This window comes from Terrapene carolina, unplaced genomic scaffold, assembly GCF_002925995.2.
Source record: "Terrapene carolina triunguis isolate 2854851 unplaced genomic scaffold, T_m_triunguis-2.0 Scaffold67, whole genome shotgun sequence".
NCBI classification, from domain to species: Eukaryota; Metazoa; Chordata; order Testudines; family Emydidae; genus Terrapene; species Terrapene triunguis.
This window is the reverse complement of record NW_020664418.1, coordinates 6,931,397-6,953,454: the sequence shown is the minus strand read 5'-3', so window position 1 is coordinate 6,953,454 and position 22,058 is coordinate 6,931,397. Positions and strand designations below refer to the sequence as shown.

General features: G+C 40.3%; 1 protein-coding gene across 2 annotated transcripts in view; it reads right to left on the bottom strand.

The window, feature by feature from the left end:
- Positions 1–1,868: 1,868 nt before the first annotated feature.
- NPTN (neuroplastin) overlaps positions 1,869–22,058 on the bottom strand; it is a 110,696-nt gene continuing 90,506 nt past the window's right edge. Inside the window, exons 4-8 of one of the 2 annotated variants that reach the window (XM_024213796.2) lie at positions 17,218–17,351; positions 13,877–14,150; positions 4,081–4,102; positions 3,130–3,206; positions 1,869–2,539 (exon numbers count right to left, since the gene is read on the bottom strand). In XM_024213796.2, the coding sequence (XP_024069564.1) occupies positions 3,146–3,206; positions 4,081–4,102; positions 13,877–14,150; positions 17,218–17,351 (491 nt within the window). In that variant the 3' untranslated portion in view covers positions 1,869–2,539; positions 3,130–3,145. The remainder of the gene's footprint in view (positions 2,540–3,129; positions 3,207–4,080; positions 4,103–13,876; positions 14,151–17,217; positions 17,352–22,058) is intronic. The other variant, XM_029910743.1, reaches the window with a different exon arrangement.

Below are 22,058 nucleotides of genomic sequence, written 5' to 3'. Positions count from 1 at the left end.
TGCATAACAGCCTTCTAAGCAAATTGGCTGGCACTTTATAGGGAGCAAACACTTAAACTCTGATCATCCATATTAGCCCTCTGTCACTCTGCAGCAGAATGCTGTGCTCCACTCTGGCTCCATTCATCTCAAATTGGCTGACACACAACTACACTCAACCCTGCACATCATAACTGGGACGATTCTACCCACATCAGTACTGTGGCTCCCTGTGTTAAGCAACATCACTCCCAGATATCTGTTGTGAGGATGCTGCAGCCAGAATGATTGAGAAGATCAGGGCAAACCTGAGCCTACTAGTATACACCAACCTCTTTGACCATCCAGGTGTGCACTAGTCATGGAGGCACCTGTTTGTGGGCCCATTTGCCCTGCCCCAATTTTTCTGCAACATCGATGTAGAATGGTCTGCAACTGATATCAGAAACCAGTCTCTTATAATGGACCTGACTACGCTGCTCACAGGCACTTCTGAATCGATTTCAAAGGAGCCAGGGTCAACGTGCAGCCAGCCTTCACAGTTAGGGCTAGTGCGAGGATCCCCACATGCAACTAGGGCCAAAGACACACTATGTCACACCTCACTGATGACTACCCTCTGACCAGATTTGATAGTGGTCTGAAGGCTGTGCACTTTGCTGATGAGGCTGCCACAAATTGGCCTGGCAAGCTCTGCAACAGATAAGAATAGAATCCTTGCCTCATTCAATGTACAGGATGGACATACAGGTGGTGGAAATAAGGTTGCAACTGTAAAACTGGCATTTCCTAATTTTTGAGATCCTGACTTAGGGAAAGAGATTGGAAAGAGGTCAGAGAAAGACTATTTCCATGAAGGAAAAGGGTGCAAATACCTTTTCTTGTGTGCAGAGGTCAAACATACATTAAATGCTATTGTTTGGAAAATACTTTAAAACGGTGACTGCATCTGAAACAGCCTAGTACTTAGATGTTAGACCATAGCAAGCAAAAACTGTAAATTTGTCTTTTTTAACATGTTACCAATTAACATAAAAGGAAGATCTGACCTAGTTGGACTGTCATGCTTGTAATGAACAGGTGCCATGTAGATTTTTAGTGTGCATGTGTAGTAAAATAAGCATTTCTGTGAACCCACGAATGCTACTTTCAAAAACATACTCAATTGCACTGACGATGAAATGTACCTTAAATAAAATCACCTTTGCCTTTGTTTTTGTAGTCTGTGCTGAAAACTACCTTTGCCTTTGCTTTTGCAGTCTGTGCTGAAATCATCAACATTTGAGCTCCCCCTTGCATATCAGCATTCCGTGTGGCGTGCTGAAGAATTAGGGCCTTTTATTCGCCTATGTCTCATGGATCAGAACTTCCCAGCATTTGTGGAAGAAGTTGAGAAGGAGTTGAAAAAACTGACAGAAGGTTGAGGAAATGTTAATACAGTATTTCAGGTAATAAGTAGAGTGGATACAAATTTGAGAAAGTCTGGGGTTTTTTTGGTCAGTGTTTTATTTTTAAAAACAGGTGAATCCACTTTTTATACATCATTGCACTTCAACAAATACACAGAACACAAGTTCATGCATCTACAGTTATGCACGGCATGAGAACCCTGTTAGGTCTGTAATTCTACAATCAATCTTTAAATGAACATGAGAAATTACAGTGTCAAACTGAAGAGTATTACTAGTTGCATAGAATATCACCATGCTGTAACATTTCAACATCATTTAAAACAAAAAAAGTAAATTATAAAAGTTGCCTGAATTAAATGTACAAGAATATGTTGAACACATCAGTGCAAAAGGATTTGAGAATTTACATGATTTAACAAAACAAAACAAAAAATCACTTAAAAAGCAATCTCATTATATATATATATATATATATATATATAAACTGAAGTTTGTACTACAATTCATCACCCTTTGTTGGACTGTTCCAGCTTTTAAAGTCTTTGATTATAGGACACCCAAATCTTTCTATATAGGTTAAGCCCTTAAAATAATTTCAATTTATATTACTCCTCTTTAAGTACCAGAACAGTATAATTCTCTCATCTCTCAGACATACAATATAAGGAATGAATATCAGCAGCTTAAAAATGAAACACTTACTGTATTTTGGTTTTCCTCTTCCCAAAAAATATAAATATATATTGTATATATTTTTAGGTGTTGCTGTACTTTACAAAAAGTTATCACTAGATGGCAGCAGTGCATTTTAGAGCTTTGCCAATTTAACAGCTACATTAAGAAAGTAAAAAATGGCGCATGCATGTTTTGACTTTACATCTAATGTTTAAATACCTTAAGGGAAAAAAGCAACATTCACAGCACATCAAGCCCAAAATAGTTTACACCTTCTACACTGAAGCATTGTTAAAATGTGTCTGGGTACGTCATCCTTACAGGACAGGCTAAATAAGGCATGCTTTTTTAGACAGTCATATTGTTGCTCACTTGAAAGGAAAAATCAAATAGAACTGGAGTTCTAGAACCAAGAGTTCCAACCATTATTTTAGCAGGTTATATTGCCATCAGTCTCTCAGAAACTTAAAGCTCTATGGAAAAAAAAGAATTGAGAACAAAGATATTAGTCAATGATTAATGCCACCCTGATTACAGTATGCCATAATGCACATAATAAAACTGCTGTCAGATTTGCTATTAAGATAAAGTCTTGCCTATTGTTTCAACCTAAAAACCATCAGTTTCATACCATATCCTGGAACCGCCACACCTAGCAAGGAAATTTACTTTTATGGTATAAAAGAGTGAGAGTGAGTGTGTGTGTGCGCGCGCTTCCTTTGCTGCTGAAGCCGTCAGTGTTGCACAGGTAAGAATCATGTTAGAAATTGACTAGAGTAGTGTGAATATGCACTAACTACTGAGCCTAGGCTATTATGGCAGGGATCTTTTATAAAAATCCTGAAAAAGATACACTACACAAGTATGGAAGAGTTCAATAGAAATGATGCTTTATTCAGAACAGTTTCAGATAACTTTGCAAGTCACTGAAATACCTACACATGGCTTGTTCGATCAGTATTATTTTTTGATTATTCCTTACATTTTTAGTTCACCTTAATGAAAGAACAGAAGTGCTTAAATAGTAAGAATATTTCTTAAACATCTAAAAAGTCATACTTACATTATACGCATTATTTTTAATTTGTGTTTCTCTGGCGTAAGTTTTTATCTTTGTGATTGTTTGTAGAATTGCTTTTCCTTTAGAGGGAAAAAAGTCACATCAAAATTGTTGAAAATATAACAGCGGCCTGGTTAAGAGACAAGTCACTCACAATATGCAGTGTTGTAGCCATGCTAGTCCCAGGATATTACAGAGACAAAGTGGGTGAGTTAATATCTTTTATTGGCCCAGCTTCTGTTGGTGAGAGAGACAAACTTTCGAGCTTACACAGAGCGCACAAGCTTGTCTCTCCCCAACAGAAGTTGGTCTAATAAAAGATAATGTTTTCACCCCTCAGCTCACATTACCTCACCCACCATGTCTCTTTAAGTCATTCAAGGTAAGGGCCAGGAGAGCTCTTCTGTCTTGAATAATCTTGTCAATATTTGCTTCAACTGATTTTCACAACACTTGCTTTTGCAAGAAAGTTCTTGCAAATATAATCTCCTTCACCCAAATGGTCATGAATAAGCAAGTAAAAAGGTCTGGGGGCACAAATACCAGTGAAAATCAGCAGGTTTTACTAGTAAGGATATTTGCAAATATTTTTGCTGTATTTGTCCAGCTCTGTGACTAAGCCCTTCATACCTCTCACATCCATCTGAATCTGTATTGCTCTTCCTGGCCTGGGAAGGAAAACCAAAGTAGGTGGCCTTAACCCACAGGCTCTTTGGGGCAGGAAGTATTTTCTTATTTGCTTAATACCATCTAGCACAATACTCCAATCCCCATTAGAAACCGAGTGCTACAATACAAATAGTAATTGCTATCATGCCTAAATCTAGGTTTCATGCACTACAAAATCCTGTAAGCCACCAAGCTCTTCCACTAAGCAATTTTAAGCTACAAATTCAGTAATAAGTGACTGAACTAGATAAAACTATCTTAATAAATTCAGATAAAAGTACTTACATTGGCCCAGCTGGTTCGTCGTCTGCAGCAAGAGTTCCATTGTGATTCAATGAAAGACAAAGGAAGGAAAGAGAGTGGAGTCAGGTTCTGTATTAAGCCCTAGCTGGACAGTGAACAGCAAATTGATCTATCTATGCGTTAAAGGCCATTCCACTTGGTAGTGCAAAGGTTCATGAAGTTATTTTTCTGGATTCAAGTTTTAATGGCAAGTATGTTGTTTCAATGGTTTGAGTTAACACTTTGAATGCTCGTCATGAAGAACTGCAACTGTAGCGGACAGAATGTTGCAATATGGTCATACTCATCTTGTCCCCAAGTTCCAGTGGTTCAATCTTATAAATTAGATGAGAAGACAAACCAACATTTCAGTTGTAAAATCCTGCTGTTTGTTTTCTTGCATTAACTTTTTTTTAAAATACACATTCATCAACTCTTGATGGGCAAGTAGCAGTATATACGCAAAAGGTATATACCATCTCTTCTCCCCCCAAGGATTATACAACCCATTTCATATTCAATTTTTCCAGATATCTAATCACATTGAACCAGTTTTGGGGGAGGTGGAAGCTGCAATATTTTAACGTGACATTGTAAACAAGTGCAGTCCCTTGCATAGCAGCAAGCACTGTGCATGTGTGTATCAGGATAAGACTCATATAAGCCACCAGAAAAAGTTAAATGGTGTTGCAACTTCCCTAGAGACCACAGACTTCAGCTACAAATAGACTGATAACACTGATCTGCCTGTGTCTCTTCGCAAAAACACCAGAAAAAAGTTCTATCATTTAGAAATTGAAAAAAATCCAATAATTTGTGATGTTTCAACATATGCTTTCATGAACATTTTATCCTTTAGGATTTATAAATGCCTTATTTTACCCTCAGGCTGTACTATAGAGAGTAGTAATTGGGTACCTAGTGTCATAAAAATTAATCCACAAAGTTGTGTTAGTGCTCCTTGTAGAACTACTGTTGGGGAGCAATTGCTAATCCATTGTTTTAAGCATCTCAATTTTTTTTTTTTATTATTTTTTTTTAAGGTTTAATGATTTTTTTCACTGACACCTTTAAGAAACTCTCAGCAGGATTCCACAAGGGGGCTTAGTGCACATGAAGCAGTTATGGAAGTTACAGTCTTAACAGTGTAGGCATCTGCATGAGCACACACTAGGAGTAATGTCTGTCAAAAATAGGACATTACTCCACCTGTACCTTCAAGGCAACGGATAGGCAAAGCCACTGCCAGCACAAACAGTGACCAGAACAAAAGAATATTTCAAAAAAATAAAGAACTAACCACAAACCAACAGCTTTACAGCCAAAGTAACACACTAGCGACACATCAGTGTCCACGGAAGTCCATCACTAGCAACAATACACTATATCAAGACAAGGTACAGAGAAAACTAGGACTAGTAAGGACAACCAGACATCAATGTGCTGTATATACAGTGGAGATATACAGAGACACATCCAGGAACTGAAACACAAAGCACAGTAGAGTAAACCTAAGTCCTGCCTCCGCAAACATCTTTGATTCCTAAAAGATTTCAAAACATACGATGCTACATACTCTACAAACTATAAACTACACACTGTTTGGGAGCCTTTTAATGGAATCGGACAGACATCAGTGAGTCCTTAGGTTTGTTTTTTGTTTTTTTTTAAGGATTAATATGGTTAGTAATGCCATGTGAAAGCAGATATTCTACTTCAAGACTTTGTCATCTCAGCCTTCTATAATATATACTACTATATAATGAACATCTCTGGGAGTTTTGCTAGACTTCAGAAAATAAAACTATACTAATGGGATGCAAGCCATCTCTTGTTATGGTAACCATTCTGTGATCTTAACTAAAATAAATGTAGCATGGATGCAGATTCCAGATGAATAGTTGTGTTAAACTAACATTTTTCTGATTTACAAAGGCTACCAGTGGGTGTTGTCTTAGCAAAGATCTAATTAACTATAGGACCTGTGCCTGTAAGAATAGTCACAGTTAAGCATAAACTCGGAGACTGATAGTTTCCTCCCATCACCCATCTAGATTCTATAGGTTCAATATAAAACAAATTAAAGAAAATGCCATTGTACGTCACTAGCTTGTTGGTCAGCCATTTAACTGCTACAAAATCTTCCCCAGTACAGTACAATACAGTACAGACAAAGGTCCAAAACCCTAATGAAAAAATCAGGGTGGGGACAGAACTACAGAAAAATAAGTACAAAATTAAGAGTAAATAAAGATTAAAAACAGCAAACTGAAATCCAAATTAGTTGTGAACGTGAATGAAGAAACTTTAAGAAAAGTGTTAACATTATGAACTGTGCATCGTATAGACTGAAGCGGAGATTAACAAACTCCAAAGCATGCAGATCTCTCACTTACCACCATTTTTTTAAGGGTTTGATGCAATTGAGGGGGGAAAAAAAAGAAGTCATAGTAACCGATAAATATCAATATAACCCAAATCCCTCATGCCAGACGGCCTGCTCTAGTAACTGATTGTCTCTAACTCACTAGTATTTGAAACCAATGGTCAGAGAAGATGTGAACATGTCTCTTCATTCCATTCAAATGTGTGCAGATGAACAGTACTGTGCCAGGCTCTTGAAATACTGTGACTCAGTCTTCAGTTGTATAAGCTAACTGCACTACACCCCTCACTCTTCAGGAATTTGCTTTTTAATCTGGAGGATCTGCAGATTCAGTGAATCATTGTTTATATAATGCAAGATTAACAACAAACCTTGCTTGTAGGTAAAGTGATTATCTGCTTAACATTGCCCTGAAATAGTGTATTCCGAAATTGAAAAGTTTATAACCTCTAGTATCTATACTTAACTAGACCTCCTGCACATTGCAGTGTACATGGCTAACAGTGCTGAGGTCATATGTAGTATGTAGGATGAGCAGAGAAACTAATACCATTCAGCTCCAATTTCCTTGCTTGTCACTGTCAACATTAATTTAATTCTATTTTTTTCATTTAATGTCTCATATTACCCAGTTATTGTGTGTGTGTGTTTAAGGGAAGTATGTTAAGAACACAGAATGTGGGTCCTTTGGAACAATCACACTATAATGCCATTATTTGTACTGGGTTAATACTTAGTGTGGCCCATTATGAGGCTACTATAACATGGACATAACAAATTTAACATTTCTGATGTACTCAATATCTAGTTTCCTAATAGGAATAACTTTTTTTTTTTTAATTATTCTTGGGGTCATTGAGAACTAATTTTCAGAAGTGGATTTTAAAAAAAAGTTAACAGCATAAGTAAATATTTTTCTCCATCAAAGTCCATTTTGCTGCTGAATATCTCTTTACCTAATGCAACTCATGCTGATGCTTCAGTTTAATGTTTCACTGAAGCACAGTTTCAGAAAGAAGCAGCAGCATAAGAGATGAACATTTGTCAGATAGACCAGAGTCACAGGGCAGCAGTCAATTCTGCTGCCTTACCCCACTTCAGCTAAATACTCATAACCCAAGCTTATGACCAATTTCAACTCAAGTACTTGTTTATTTTTTTCCTTCTTTTAAAATGTCCAGTCTAAGCCACTTGGAAGTCTGGTTTTAGAATGGAACTGCTTATAAAACTTTATAGCAGCTCTGTAAAATTGCTACAAAAGGCAGCACCTAAGTGTAAAACTGGTTTAATATTTTGCCTTTCCAGGAAGAGAAATAAAATCAAAACAATCTGATGAGAAATTTGAACATTCTACTTCCGAGAGAACTTATCATTGAGAAGAGTTATTTATCCAATATTAAGTTTTTGTATTTTATTCTTCAGATTCCCAAAAAGCATGCTCAGTATTCAGGATGATTTGATGACTTCCAAAATGCAGGATGATATTGTGTTCTTAAAAACTAGTAATTTTCTGGAGATATGCAAGCTTTAGAAGAGATGTGAGTTAAAACCCTTTTTATTAACTGTCAAGGCCTTTTGTTATACACAAAGATTTAGAGGCAACATTTACAGCCACTAAGTCCCAAGTTTGCAACAGGAATTGTTTTAATGCTATTTTTTTTATCATGCTGCATGACCAGTAGGAAAATGGAATAAGGGACTCATGGGCTGCATAAAACGTGCATATTAGTGAAGAGTTCATGTACCAAAAAAGCAATCAATCTGAAATGGAATGTAGTCATAAATATAGATTTATAACAAAACATATGGCCAAGAGTGGTCAAATCAGGCATATAATGAATTCTGTTCCTACAACAGCATCTAACAAACCTATACAGAGCTAAAGGGCAAAGCCACCTGAGAAGTGATGCGATTTGGCTGTCACTATGCTACAGTAATCCTCAGTGCAGGTATAGTTAACTCCTATGCATTCTTACAGTTTGTGTCGGACAGTTTGCTCTCCTTGGTGAGGTTAAGTGTGGGGGAGAAAGATGAAGGGTAGTAGAAAAATTTAAAAAATTGTAACAAGATAAACCATTTTAGTGAATTAAACATATTTGTTCTTTAAATTACTACTTACAGTAATAGCAGTAGCATAGAAAAGCAAGAAAAATAAGTATTAGAAAAAATGTGGGGTAATGGAATGCAACTGCTGCACCGCTGGAGCAGAAATATTTATGGAAATAGTTTACTTCTGATTAAGCTGACAAATGAAAAGGGAAGAAAGAGAAGGCACATGTTATAATAACTAAGTTATTTCATGGCTTTAAACTAAAGAGTATGTAGAAAATGGATTTGGAAGTAAAAACTGTTCACTTGCTACATTCTTCGGTAGGAATGTAACCAAGGAGTTTTTACTTTCTACTTACCCAAGAACACACCCTCTTAAAAAGTAAAAGAACTTTCTTCATTTAAAAGCCTTTAAAATATTCCAGAGGTCACAATGGCTGATTTCTATGACTGTCATTACAGTTTCAAAAAATTAAGCAGCTTAAACTACCATGGGGAGAGGGGAGAGAGCTATTTGCCTCCTTTCATTGTAAAATGCCCACCAACCAACATATGTACTGGGCAAAATGAATCAGCACTGCCTCACTGAAAACTTTTGGTCATACATGCAGTGAAGGGTCAGCACTCTGGGCCTGGACTTGATATGTGACTTTTCAGCAGCTCCTGATGTTGAAAGCTGCACACTATTCAACTACTGTATGAGAGCCTAGGAACCCTGACAGCTATTTGCAAAAAGAAATGCATTGGTGTGTCATGGGGGAAGCAAGGTCAGGTTTTTCTTTAAAAATTATGAAGGGGATCAAGCACAGTCTCTCCCTCCTGAAGTGTTCACTGAAAGAATCTCTTATTGTGGGATACGAAAGGATACCCCTAATCAACAAGGCACTACAGCAAAAATTGTAAGAACTCAGACACTGTATTCACATTTCCAGTTGGGAATACAGTTTTCACTGGATTCAGAGACTGGTTTTCCTCTTTCTGCTACACAGCAGCAGCAAAAAGATGAACAACATGAGTATGTCAGTAAAGAAATATTAACAAAGGAGCTTTACACTACTCTCTTCCCCTTTTCCTTGGAATGGGAGACATGATTAAATTAAATGCTAAATGCTATGTTCATGCAGCACTGAGGCTGAATAGACAGGAACTCAAGTCAGGAAATGCCAGAGTTAAAGACTGTAGTGAGTTTTGTGTGTTTTTATGCCAGCAACACACCTGCATGTGTGTGCATCCTGGCAACACCAATATAGGCTATGGGGTGAGTCTTCCTGGTTTATCAAGTAGCCAGTCTGGGGAAGAGCACCAAATCATCCTTTTCAGCAATGATACTCCCCGCCCCCATTCCTTGTCCATCAGAGTCAGGGTTGAGCTGAGGGATCTTGAATGTATGCTGTTTCACAAGCTGGTTTAGACTCTTAAGATACAGAATGTGGCATAACTTTCCAGGCCTCTGAAGAACTAAATATCAAGTACACTCTTTTACTCCTATGGTCTGGGAAGAGGATGCTGATTTCTGAAAGATGACACTAGGCTGGGGGTAATGAGAGGGAGGGAGTTTATGATATACCCCTTTTGAAGTAGTAGGAGCATTCAAGACATTGAAGTAATCCTGCTCCAGCTGTTTGGCAGGGTTTGTGCCTTATAAAAAGAAAGTTGCTGGAATTTGGCACTGTTGAGTTTCTATGTAACTGGAAATATTCTAGCGGAGAAAAAAAAAAAAAGATGTTTCTTTCTCCCTGATAAAGATTATGAGAGGTCTCATTTGCATTCAGTCGCAGAGATATATTATGGAGAGAAATTCACATTCCTGAGATCTTACAGAGACAGTCCATCAGGTTACTAAAAAGCCTTGGGGATCTTTAAAAGAAGAGGAGACTGGACACAGATCTCCCCTCCTCCCCCAAAGCCTACCTTCAGGGGACTCTGAACTGGGATAGAGTATACCAGAAGGTTAGGCTATAGATGAAAATGCTGTGTGCTGAGTCACTCAGACTGTTTACTACTAGCAGCCACTTGATAAGCTAAAGTAGGTAGCCTGGAGCAGACTAAACTATCTGGATAGATCTTGATGACCTATGAGCATACAGTTCTCAAATTAAGACACAAGTGGCCATGTCACTCCATTCAAGTGTTCTCCTGACTGCCTCTCCTACTTGTCACTCCACAGCAAAATCTCTGTTAGGAATGTGACTCCAGTCACTTCACCCTGGAATAAAATAGCCAAAGCTCAAGAAGGAGGTAGCTTGTAGAGTCTGTGGAAAGATTTTTGGTAGATCTTGGGGTGAGAGTACATCCCAGAGTCAAAGACCCTCACTGAGGACCCCGTGCCACTAATCCTCCTCTTCGGTAAGCCAGGAAGGACTGATAGATAGCTTAAGCACCTCCACTGATTACAGCTGCAGTAGTATTACATGGGGAGAGATAGCCAGGAACCAAGTCATTTAGGACTTCATAGATCAAAATGAACACCTTAAAACAGCCCTAAGGAAGTTAACTGATAGCCAGTGAAGATTATGGATCACAGTTGTGTTTCCAGCTTTTAATATAAATTAGTGTTATTTAGAACAAGATGCATTAATGAAATGCTACACAATGCTCTGGCATATGGTACACAACGGTTAATATTAACTTCTTCTTTAGCAGGTTACATACAGCTCACTGTTTAGCACTTCCATAGACTGATGCATAGAGAGGAGAATAGTACTACATGGGTTTTAGATGTAATTGAAAGTTCAATGCAAATGGCACACACAAAGGCACAGTTAATGTTCACCCTTAACTTTGGCATTTCATGACTTTAGTGTTCAAAGGGGCAGTCAGTTTAAAAATTGCTTCTCCTTGGAATGTTTTGCTTAATATAACTGAAAGCTCAATGATCAGTGACTTCTCCAGATTTTTCATTTTCTTTATCATGCATTTGACAGCACTGTCTGTACAGTCACTTTCCCCTGCTTGTGAGGGGCTTTTCCACAGTAGCAGCAGAGAAAAACTTTATGGTACAATTGTAAAAGCACAGGAATAGCCAGGGGACTCCAGGACACACGTCTGACCCAGAAATAACTGTTTTTGAAGTTGAGTGGATTTCAAGCTCATGGATTTCCTTTATCTAGGTAACCTTAATGGCACACACATGGAGACAGTTACATTTAATTTCCTCCCCTAGAAAAGGAAGTGGGAAGAGGGAGGAGAAGAGAAGCATCTTGAGGGCCTTGAGCTTAGTTGCCTTCAGAATAGCAAACAAAACAAGTAAATTCAGTTATCTCAACTCTTTGGCTTATCATTACCAGAATGTCTATTGGAGGATATGATCTTGGGGATTTGAGAAGAGTGGCCAAACCAAATGAGAACACTTCATGGGAGCCTAAATTCACTACACTTAACTGTTGACACATACATCATTTTAGGTGCACACTTAATGAGTTTAAGATAATGTCATTACAAATGCTTGGAACTTGACCAAATGAACACCAGTTTCCTCTGGAATAAGTCCATGCACTGCTCCTTAGTAAGGACTGTTTTCCATGACAAATTGCAAGTGTTAAGATTCTGCTGTAACCTCTGATCAGCCCTCACTAGATAAAGGGTAGAAAAGTGCAATGAATTCTGAAGAACCACCAATGGAAAAGGTGGTACTATAACACAGGCTATTCTGGCTCCCAGCCTAGTGCATATTCTGTTAAGCAAAGAGGGGTTTGTAAACAAAGAAAAAGACTAGTAAAGAGGAGAAGTTTTTTTAAAAATTAAAAGTTTATCAGCACACATGTAAAGTTTTGTGGGCTGGTTGAGAGTCACCTTGGGACTAGCTTAGAGTTTTATACTGCCACCCATCACTACAGTGAGTATGCATCACTGTGCACCACTTTGCTGAGCTTTTTAGAAATGCACCTAGGGACAAAGTCTCTGTGCATGCTTTGTAGGCATTTTTTACATTCACATAACTTCGCTGAACCAAAGCAGATTTTCTCAGAACCCAGGGTATGCATTGCTCCATGTCAGATTGAAACTTACAAGCCTCTGCTGTTTTGATATGAGGCTGTTTATTAAAAAAAATCTTTTTAATGAAGACTTTCTGTTCTCCAAGGTATTACTCAGAAATGGTAAAGCTATTTCCGCTCAAACTTTGCAAAGAAGTTCACCATTGGGCTCAGAAATTTTCATCCCAATAGGTGAATGTTTGAAGACCACTGAATAATCAATCTGTCGTACTGCCTCAGCTACAGTAGTTATTGTTGCATAAGCTATGGTACACTGGAGCACTGTGGTACCTGTCTGATACACGAGAAGGATTCTCCAGTATTATAAAATGATAGTGAATTATATGATATGGATATGGTCACTCCCTGCTGCACCCACTTCACCTGATCCATTACTTGAAAACATCACATCCTTATAGTGAGCAATAAGTTCCTCACTAGGACTCTTTAGGTAGGCTTTTGACAGACAACACTGTAAGCAACTAGTTGTTACGTTAAAGTCTGTTCACCAATCTGTCTCTTTCATAAACCAGTTTCTCCTCCGAAACTGTCCCTCTTCCTTAAAGAGAGGAAGATATAGTGCAAAGAGCTCAAATAAGGATAAAATAAAAAAACTCTACTTTTTCTAAACACTGTACACACATTAACTAATGAATCCTACCACCAGCATGGAAGGCAGATAACCTAGCTCCTTTCAACTTGGAATTTAACCCAATGGATACAGCTAGACTAAAATCTCCACAACATTCCTTAATTATATTATGTAACCTCAATTACATAAAACACACAGTTAAAAACATTACTGATGCTTTCAGCAGAGACCAGGATGCAAAACACGTATTACGAGACCAGAGTCTTATTTAAATATCAAATAACTGATGAATGACTATAAGAACAATGAAATCATTGTCTCCCTATGATCATTTGAAGTCAAAATTAAGATCCCTTTAATGTGACATGAAAACCTATCCCTGAATGTTGCTCAATCCAGCACAGCTTGCCAGATTTAGGAGGACACATTAAGAGGGACTCGGGGAGGGGGGGGGGGGGGGCGGTCGTCAGTTTATTCTCCTATGCTGCATGACTAAATGTCAGATCTAAGAGCTATAGCAGGGAAGAGAGATGGAACCATGGAACCACTACCAGTTTTACAATGAATGTTTCAAAGATCCAGTAATAACTGTCCAACTATAGCATGAGGAATCAGGGATAAGCAAAGCTAGGAATTAATGTACAGATTCTGCAGAGCTACTGTGAAGGGCCTAATAGTTGGAGAGAGAACAGCTGCTGAAATGAGAACTTCTGAGAACTCTTCTTGGACTGTGGTGCTTATTTTCTCTCAATGACCTGGTTCCATAAGTTTTACAAGTGGCTCTGAGAACACTCTTACCGTCTGGGACTTCATCTGGCCGCTTCCTCTTCTCATAAACCACTATGATAACAATAAGGATGATAATCTCTGCCAATATCCCCAAGAAGGGCCAGAGAGGGGCCAAGTGGCTGCGCACTCGCAGGATGGTGGTGGCAGAGGCAGAGCCAATTGGATTGGTTGCATTACACTCATACTCGCCGGGATCCTCACTTATCTGGAGGTTTGTGATACTCAGCTCAGTGTAATTGTCTTTATTTGTAATGAAGAATCGGCCAGAGGAGTTGTTGATTTCCTGTAAAAAGCAGAAAGGGAACAGAGGGGGATGGGAACTTTGAGTAAGCCCAGGTGATAAGCTGTTAGGGTATGTCTACACTGCAAAGAAAAACCTGTGGCAGCAAGTCTCGGAGCTCAGGTCAACTGACGCATTCTCGTGCTACAGGGTTAAAAATAGCAGTGTAGACATTCTTGCTCGGACTGCAGCCCAGACCCTGAAATCTGGTGAGGTGGAGGGATCTCAGAGCCCAGGCTCCAGAGGGAACATCCACACTGCTATTTTAGCCCTTATAATGCGAGCCTCACTCAGTGAGACTCACTGTCGCAGGTGTCCACCCCCCTCCTCCCACACACACACCCACTGCAGTGTAGACATACAGTTTCCATTCAGTTACTGTGCAAGGTGGGAAAATTTAAAGAGATTCTTGTAAAAGCGAAGAGACTGGTTACTTCAGACTGTTCAACAGTCTAATGTTTAAGTGTTCAGTCTTAAAAAGCTCCAAAATATTTACAAAGCTAAAGTCAGTCTCCAGTCTCTTAAAATGCAGTTCTGCTCTGAAAGGAATATAAAAATGGCACCTTAAATCAGCAGACTTGCTCATTGCAATGACAAAATTTACCTTTTTTACACTCCTTTTTACTACTGTCAGACATGCAACACCAACACAGCCATGATCATGTAAACAGAATGCTTTTCTGGCTTGTGTATCAGTGGAATTGTCAAGTCCCAATCGTCAACTCTAAGCAATAAGCTTGCACAGATGGACCTAAACTTCAGAAATTACTACTGATGATGTTAAGGTATATTTGCAGGGCTAGCAGGTAAAACACATTTTGATCTGAAAGTCATGTGAGGCTGCAAATTTTTTCCATGCCATTTTTATCCAGTCACTTCTGAGAGTAGCCCAGCTGGATGTCTGGACTCATAAGACTGGACTATGTAAAAGAGTTTTTATTCTATGATGCAATTGCTGGGTATCATTCTTCCGTCTAACTTTACAAATTTATGGACCCTATTACTTTGGTTCAAATTCAACTGAAGTCAATGCACAGCACACAGATTCTCTAAGTAATTTCCAAATAAGGGTAGTATACATAAGCCCACTCTCAGTTTCAGGGATGAAAGATCTCACCCTTTCACATTCAAGGCTGTTTCTCAAAATTACAACATCTTGGAAATGGGCCTTTTTAGAGAGTTGAGTTCATGTGCGACTGAGGGCTTGTCTACACTGGCAATTTACAGTGCTGCAACTTTCTCGCTCAGGGGTGTGAAAAAACACACCCCTGAGCACAGCAAGTTTCAATGCTGTAAAGCGTGGAGGTGGTTTTTTTAGAGCACTGGGAGAGCTCTCTCCCAGCGCTGCGCCGTGACCACACTAGGCACGTTAAAGCGCTGCCACTTTAGACTAGCCCTTAGGTCACAAGCAAAGTGAGTATTGTCTCAATCTAGCCCATAGGGGGACTCTGTCCCCATTGCAAAGTCAGCTGCGGAATCTGCAAACACTGGAAGAACTGCAGGTTAGGGTCAAAGGTGCCAGGGTAGAGTTGTGGGGGAAAGGGACCCAGGACTGGAAATACAAGAAACTCTGTAGGTTAGGATTGAGATGCATCAGATTTGCTTGCACCAGGTCCAGCTTGGACTTGATATATCCATTTTTGGTTTTCCTAAGCAATAATTAATGTGGCTTTCCCCATCAAAGAGAGAGTTGGGAAATTTTCACTTAAAAGAACAAATGTATTCCATGATAGGTATATCGTGATATTTTCTCTACTTATAAGCATGTTTCTGACTCACAAGCAATGTGTAAAAGCCAGGACAATCTACAATTTCAACCACTTGTTAAATCTTTTGCCCAAGAGACAAGTATCCACATGGAAAATATGATTGCCAAAGCTCTTACTGCCACCCTCACAGTGAACTTAATGAATCAGCTTCATAATAAGAAAATCAATCTATATTAGTAGATATCATGGGAGAACGGGACCATTTTGCACTGTTTTGGCTGAGATGCTTTACCCACCATGGAATGGCTTGTGTTATTGCTTTTATCACCACCAATGCAATAAAATGCACTATACTACAATAGCACAGAATGTGCATAAAATTAAAGAAGCCAGTGATATCAACATTAATCTTGCATTCTAATATAGATGTGAATAAGCTTAGCTGTAGCTTCTGTCACACATGTGAATGCCAAGGGTCATTTCTTTACATGGTATAATTGGAAAATTGGATTTCCAGGGTATCTGGAGAACCTGCTTAAAATGAAAGCAAATGATAAAATGCTGATGAGATTTTTTTTTTTGGAATTGGTATTCTTGCCCATTAAACACAGATTGGAAGGGACTTTCAGAATGTGTCCTGTTCAAGTTGCCCACTGCAAATTACACCATCCTTCCATGTTCTTGGCAGTTCACTTAGTGGTCACACCCAGCAGCAATGTAACAAGCAGCTTTGCTTGCATAGGAATGGAGGATATAGACCAGTGGTCCCCAACGTGGTGCCCGCTGGCGCCATGACGCCCGCCAGGGCATTTATGTGCGCCCGCCTACTGACAAGGGAGCGCTTCCACCAGACAACCTGCTGCCAAGGAGCGCGGCTGCCAGACAACCAGCTGCCGAAATGCCGCCAAGAAGCGTTGCCGCCGAAATGCCGCTGCTTCTCAGCGGCATTTCGGCAGCGGCACTTCTCGATGACGCCGCTTCTCGGCGGCATTTCGGCAGCTGGTCGTCCAGCACCTGCCACACTCTTCTGGGAACATGAATATGCTATTGCAACAGAAAGATTGGGGACCACTGATATACACAAAGGAGACCATTTTAGAAAGCTATCAATATTTCAGCTACTAACTTTAAAGGTAAGCAGAATTACTTATTTCATTATTAAGCAAATCATTTCAGCTCCAGTTCAGTAAAGATTCAAACAGACACCCCTCCCTCTTCCCCCCTAATCAGTTTTTCAAAGAAGTTACAAGTCATTAGAGTGCCCAACACTGGGAATAAATAAGGATTCCAGTTCTCTCTCCTATCAGAAGCTTCAGCAGGTTAATTCAGGCCTGCATACTGACGTTATGGCTCTCACTCACCGCAAATACTCCATTGACCTTCTTGCGCCACACCCAGTCGGGGTGGGGGAAGCCCACAGACTTGCAATACATGACTGCCTCCTGCCCTTCATTTTTGTTCTCACTTCGCTTGTGGACAGTGATCTCAGGAACAGCTACAAAACACAAACAGAAGTTCTGCATTTACAAACCATTCCTTTCAAAAGTGATTATTTCAAGGTCAGAGAGCTTGAACAGATATTTAAATTATAAAATGCCCAAAGAAGTGGGCACCTGCCCTTCCAAGCCAAGTCCAATTTACAAAATGTAAATCACATAAAATAATAAACTCCCACATCTGCCCCGGTTAAGAAGTTCAGGCTGTAAAGACTGGGGGTGGGGTGAATGGATGGGACACGAAGTGTTGAGGACTACTTACAGTCACAACAATCATCTTCTGACTAGGCCCTTTCCCTATTAAGGGAAGAGGCTTATAAGGCTGAAGTTCCTCCACTGATCTCAACTGCAGCAGAATCACACACAAATCAATTCCAGTTGTCCTGCAGGGGCTTTCATATTTAGGGACAGATTTACAAGTTCTCAGAATAGTCTCCCACCTGCTGGAGCATCTATAATTGAGGATTCTGAATGGATTTAGTCTTCTTTGAACTCTAATTTGCAGGAGTTCAAAGTCATGCCAAGGTAGCTCAAAAGCAAATTTCCCAAGGCTTGAAGCAAGATCTTGGATTTGACCTGAGACCGAGATATAGGAACCTGGCTGCTGTTCAGGCTCCTGCCACCCAAGTGAGGACTTTTTACACCATAATAGGGATGAACTTAGAAAAAGAAGTGAAGAGAATTCTAACCAACACCATTAAACAGACATGATTTAGAGCAGGGGTAGGCAGCCTGCAGCACACAAGCTGATTTTCAGCGGCACTCACAGTGCCCGGGTCCTGGCCACCGGTCCGGGGGGCTCTGCATTTTAAATTAATTTTAAATGAAGCTTCTTAAACATTTTAAAAACCTTATTTACTTTACATACAACAATAGTTTAGTTATATATTATAGACTTATAGAAAGAGACCTTCTAAAAACGTTAAAATGTATTACTGGCACGCGAAATCTTAAATTAGAGTGAATAAATGAAGACTCGGCACACCCCTTCTGAAAGGTTGCCGACCCCTGATTTAGAGACTTCTCACTCTCACACGGGGTGGTACTTGCAGTATAGAAGGGCTTGCAGATACTGGAATCTCTCCTTTATCTTGGGGTTCTCCAATCCATCCTACCAATAAGCCTACATTCCACAGGAGGTCATGGATAAGCGTGGGAACTATGTACCCAGAATGGGGCCTTTCCACCGGAACATACCATGCTGGCATGCATTTGTTTATAAATAATACTGTTGCTATCACTTTGCCAGTTTTGCCACTGCAGCCTGTTGCTCTAGAATACCTTGAGAGATTAGAATGGATCAATGGACTGCCTGAGCTGAACCTTCACTTAGCAGATGGGTTGGTGTGCTGCAGTGACCACCACCTTTAAGAGCCATTCCCTTTCTAGCCTGCTAATTATGTCACACGTGGCCTATGTGATTGCTGGGCAGTGAACTGTTAATCCAGTCAAAGTCCAAGCCAAGTGCTCCAGCAACAGACTCCAGACACTGGAGATTATTCCAGGGCTCACTCAATGCCAAAGCTTCCTTTGCCACTCTCCACTTTGCTCAAATGAGCACTGAAGAGTCATCCTTACAGAAGGAAGGGTAGAAAATCTGTGTTCATTACAGCACATGTGCAGCTGAAAATTAGTTTGGGAAGCTAGATAAATGTGATTATTCAAGTCAGTCCAGCAAATGGAATAAACAAGACCTCCAAAATGACTGATAAGTAGAGGCTGAATCTGCCCTTTGCTGGCAAATAATTGCATCACGTCGTTTATTGTGAAAATACTTCTCAGCCAGAATGAGCAGCTCATGATCTCAGCATGACAGTTATTTTGCATTGTATCACTCAAACAGCATTTTCTGGTATTTAAATGGGCTGCATTTCTAAAGTGAAATTCTGTTTGGAAAGTAAAGAAACAAAGTGATTCCATTTATTTGGCAAATGAAATTTAATGTGAATAAATGTAAAGTAATGCACATTGGAAAAAATATCCTCAACTATACATACAATATGATGGGGGCTAATTTAGCTATAACTAATCAGGAAAGAGATCTTGGAGTCATCGTGGATAGTTCTCTGAAGACGTCCACGCAGTGTGCAGTGGCAGTCAAAAAAGCAAACAGGATGTTAGGAATCATTAAAAAAGGGATAGAGAATAAGACGGAGAATATCTTATTGCCCTTATATAAATCCATGGTACGCCCACATCTTGAATACTGTGTACAGATGTGGTCTCCTCATCTCAAAAAAGATATACTGGCATTAGAAAAAGTTCAGAAAAGGACAACTAAAATGATTAGGGGGTTGGAACGGGTCCCATAGGAGGAGAGATTAAAGAGGCTAGGACTTTTCAGCTTGGAAAAGAAGAGACTAAGGGGCAATATGATAGAGGTATATAAAATCATGAGTGGTGTGGAGAAAGTGAATAAGGAAAAGTTATTTACTTGTTCCCATAATATAAGAACTAGGGGCCACCAAATGAAATTAATGGGCAGCAGGTTTAAAACAAATAAAAGGAAGTTGAACTCTTGCCTGAGGAGGTTGTGAAGGCTAGGAATATAACAGGGTTTAAAAGAGAACTAGATAAATTCATGGTGGTTAAGTCCATTAATGGCTATTAGCCAGGATGGATAAGGAATGGTGTCCCTAGCCTCTGTTTGTCAGAGGGTGGAGATGGATGGCAGGAGAGAGATCACTTGATCATTACCTGTTAGGTTCACTCCCTCTCGGGCACCTGGCATTGGCCACTGTCAATAGACAGGATACTGGGCTGGATGACCTTTGATCTGACCCAGTATGGCCATTCTTATGTTCTTAAAAAGTAGGGTCAGAAAAGAAGAGGTCTTTGAACTACAAAATAGGAAGTCACTGCAACACCCAACCATTATCTCCTTCAAGTGAAGAAACCAACCAGCTGATCGTCACTGCAAGGACAGCATCACAACCAAACACTCCCATCCAGAGAGAGAGACCCATTCACCTGGTTTCTTGCACTTACATAATAGTTCTCTTTAAAACCTTTACAAGCATTAATCCTACTAGCCAGACAGCTCTACCAAGATTGCCTATCTAAAAAATGGGAGAAAAACGAACAAATGGCTTGCTCAAGGCCCCTCGGTGAGTTCAGTGGCAGACCCAAGGTTAGATCTCAGGAGCTCCTGACTCACAGTCCCATATTCTTGAATGACCAGAACATGCTGCCACCTCCAAACAGGAAGGGAGCATAGCTATTATTGTGTAGAATTAGTTTAGTATATCAGTTGACACTGGATACTATCCCTAGAAGAGGTAAAGATTAACCCAGAGGTCCCCAAACTGTGGGTGGGCCCCCCTAGGGAGGTGCAAAGGAACGTTCAGGGGGCGGGGGCTGGGTCCCTAGCTAGCCCCCATGGAGGGGAGCACAACCCAGTTCCACTCCTGGCCCTTGTCCTGGCAGCTGAAGCTGCGCCCGGGGCTCCGCTCCTGGCTCTTCGCCCAGGGTCCTGGCTGCTGACCCAACCTTCCACTGCTGGCCCCATGCCTGCCCCCAGCTGTGGCCACAACCTCGACTCCTTACTTCTGTTTGTGCCCCTCCCAGTCAAGGCCCCACTCCTGGCTCTGGGGGTGGGGTGCAAACAGGGGCAAAGGAGGGCGTTAGGTAAAAGTTTGGGGACCACAGAGTTAACCTGAAAGAGGCTTACACTCTAATATAAGAATAACGGCAACTGGAATTTTTTTTTAAAAATTGAGTAATATGAAAAATTCCAGAAGTTTCTGGTAGATCCCCATTTTAAACAATAAGCTCAGAGTTTAAAAACAATCCTGTAAAATAGTAAAGAGGTTTTCACCTCTGATTTCAATTTAGTGGTCTCTTCAGCATGGGAAAACTGATTATCCATGATAAACCATGAGACAGACTATATCCAAAGGACAGTCAAATGCACAAAACAAACTAAAGAAATAAAGGAGTTAGCAACATTTTTCTCCCTCAGTTATAGTGATTCTAGCTGTTACCTGAGACTATGATAGGCACTAGACTTTCAGACAAATGCGGTTTTCATGCTGACGGTCTCTAAACAGCTAAGGGAAAGATACCTTCGTGCTCTGCACTGCCATGTGGGGAAACTAGGTTCACTGTCTACTTACAGTCTCCTCTTGTGGACACACCACAGAGCCTCCAGCAGGAACGAGGCACTTGCTCAGCAAGAGTCTTTTCTACTGCATGGGACACCAGTTCTTACTAGCAGAGTTCTGAAAGGGGGTGGACAAAAGGCAAGGGCCTGTGGAGCATGTGGGAGGATTCACAGGCCCCCTAACTGATTCGGATGTCACCTCACTAGTTTGGAAGCTAGCAACAGGGAAATTAAGCAAAGGCCAAACAGTCAGGGTGAGCCCTAGAGACATTCCTATGTTGTGCACTAAGAATGTGAGATGCAGGGTTTATGTCCCATTTCATGGAACAGAACAGGCAGGAGGTAGGGACAGAAGAGAAAGACTAGCAGGCAACAAGGTGATAGTCCCAAAGCTGGCATCACAGGATTATCGAGAGTGACTGTAAATTACTCCCATTAGGAAAAGGAGAAACAGTAGGGTTACCATATCTATTATATAAAAAAAGAGGACCCCCCACGGGACCTGGCCCCGCCCATTTCCCCACCCCCAGCCCCAACTCCGCCCCTTCCCCGCCCTAACTCCGCCCCCTCCTCCCTCCCACTCCCAGCCACGGGGAAAGGGCTG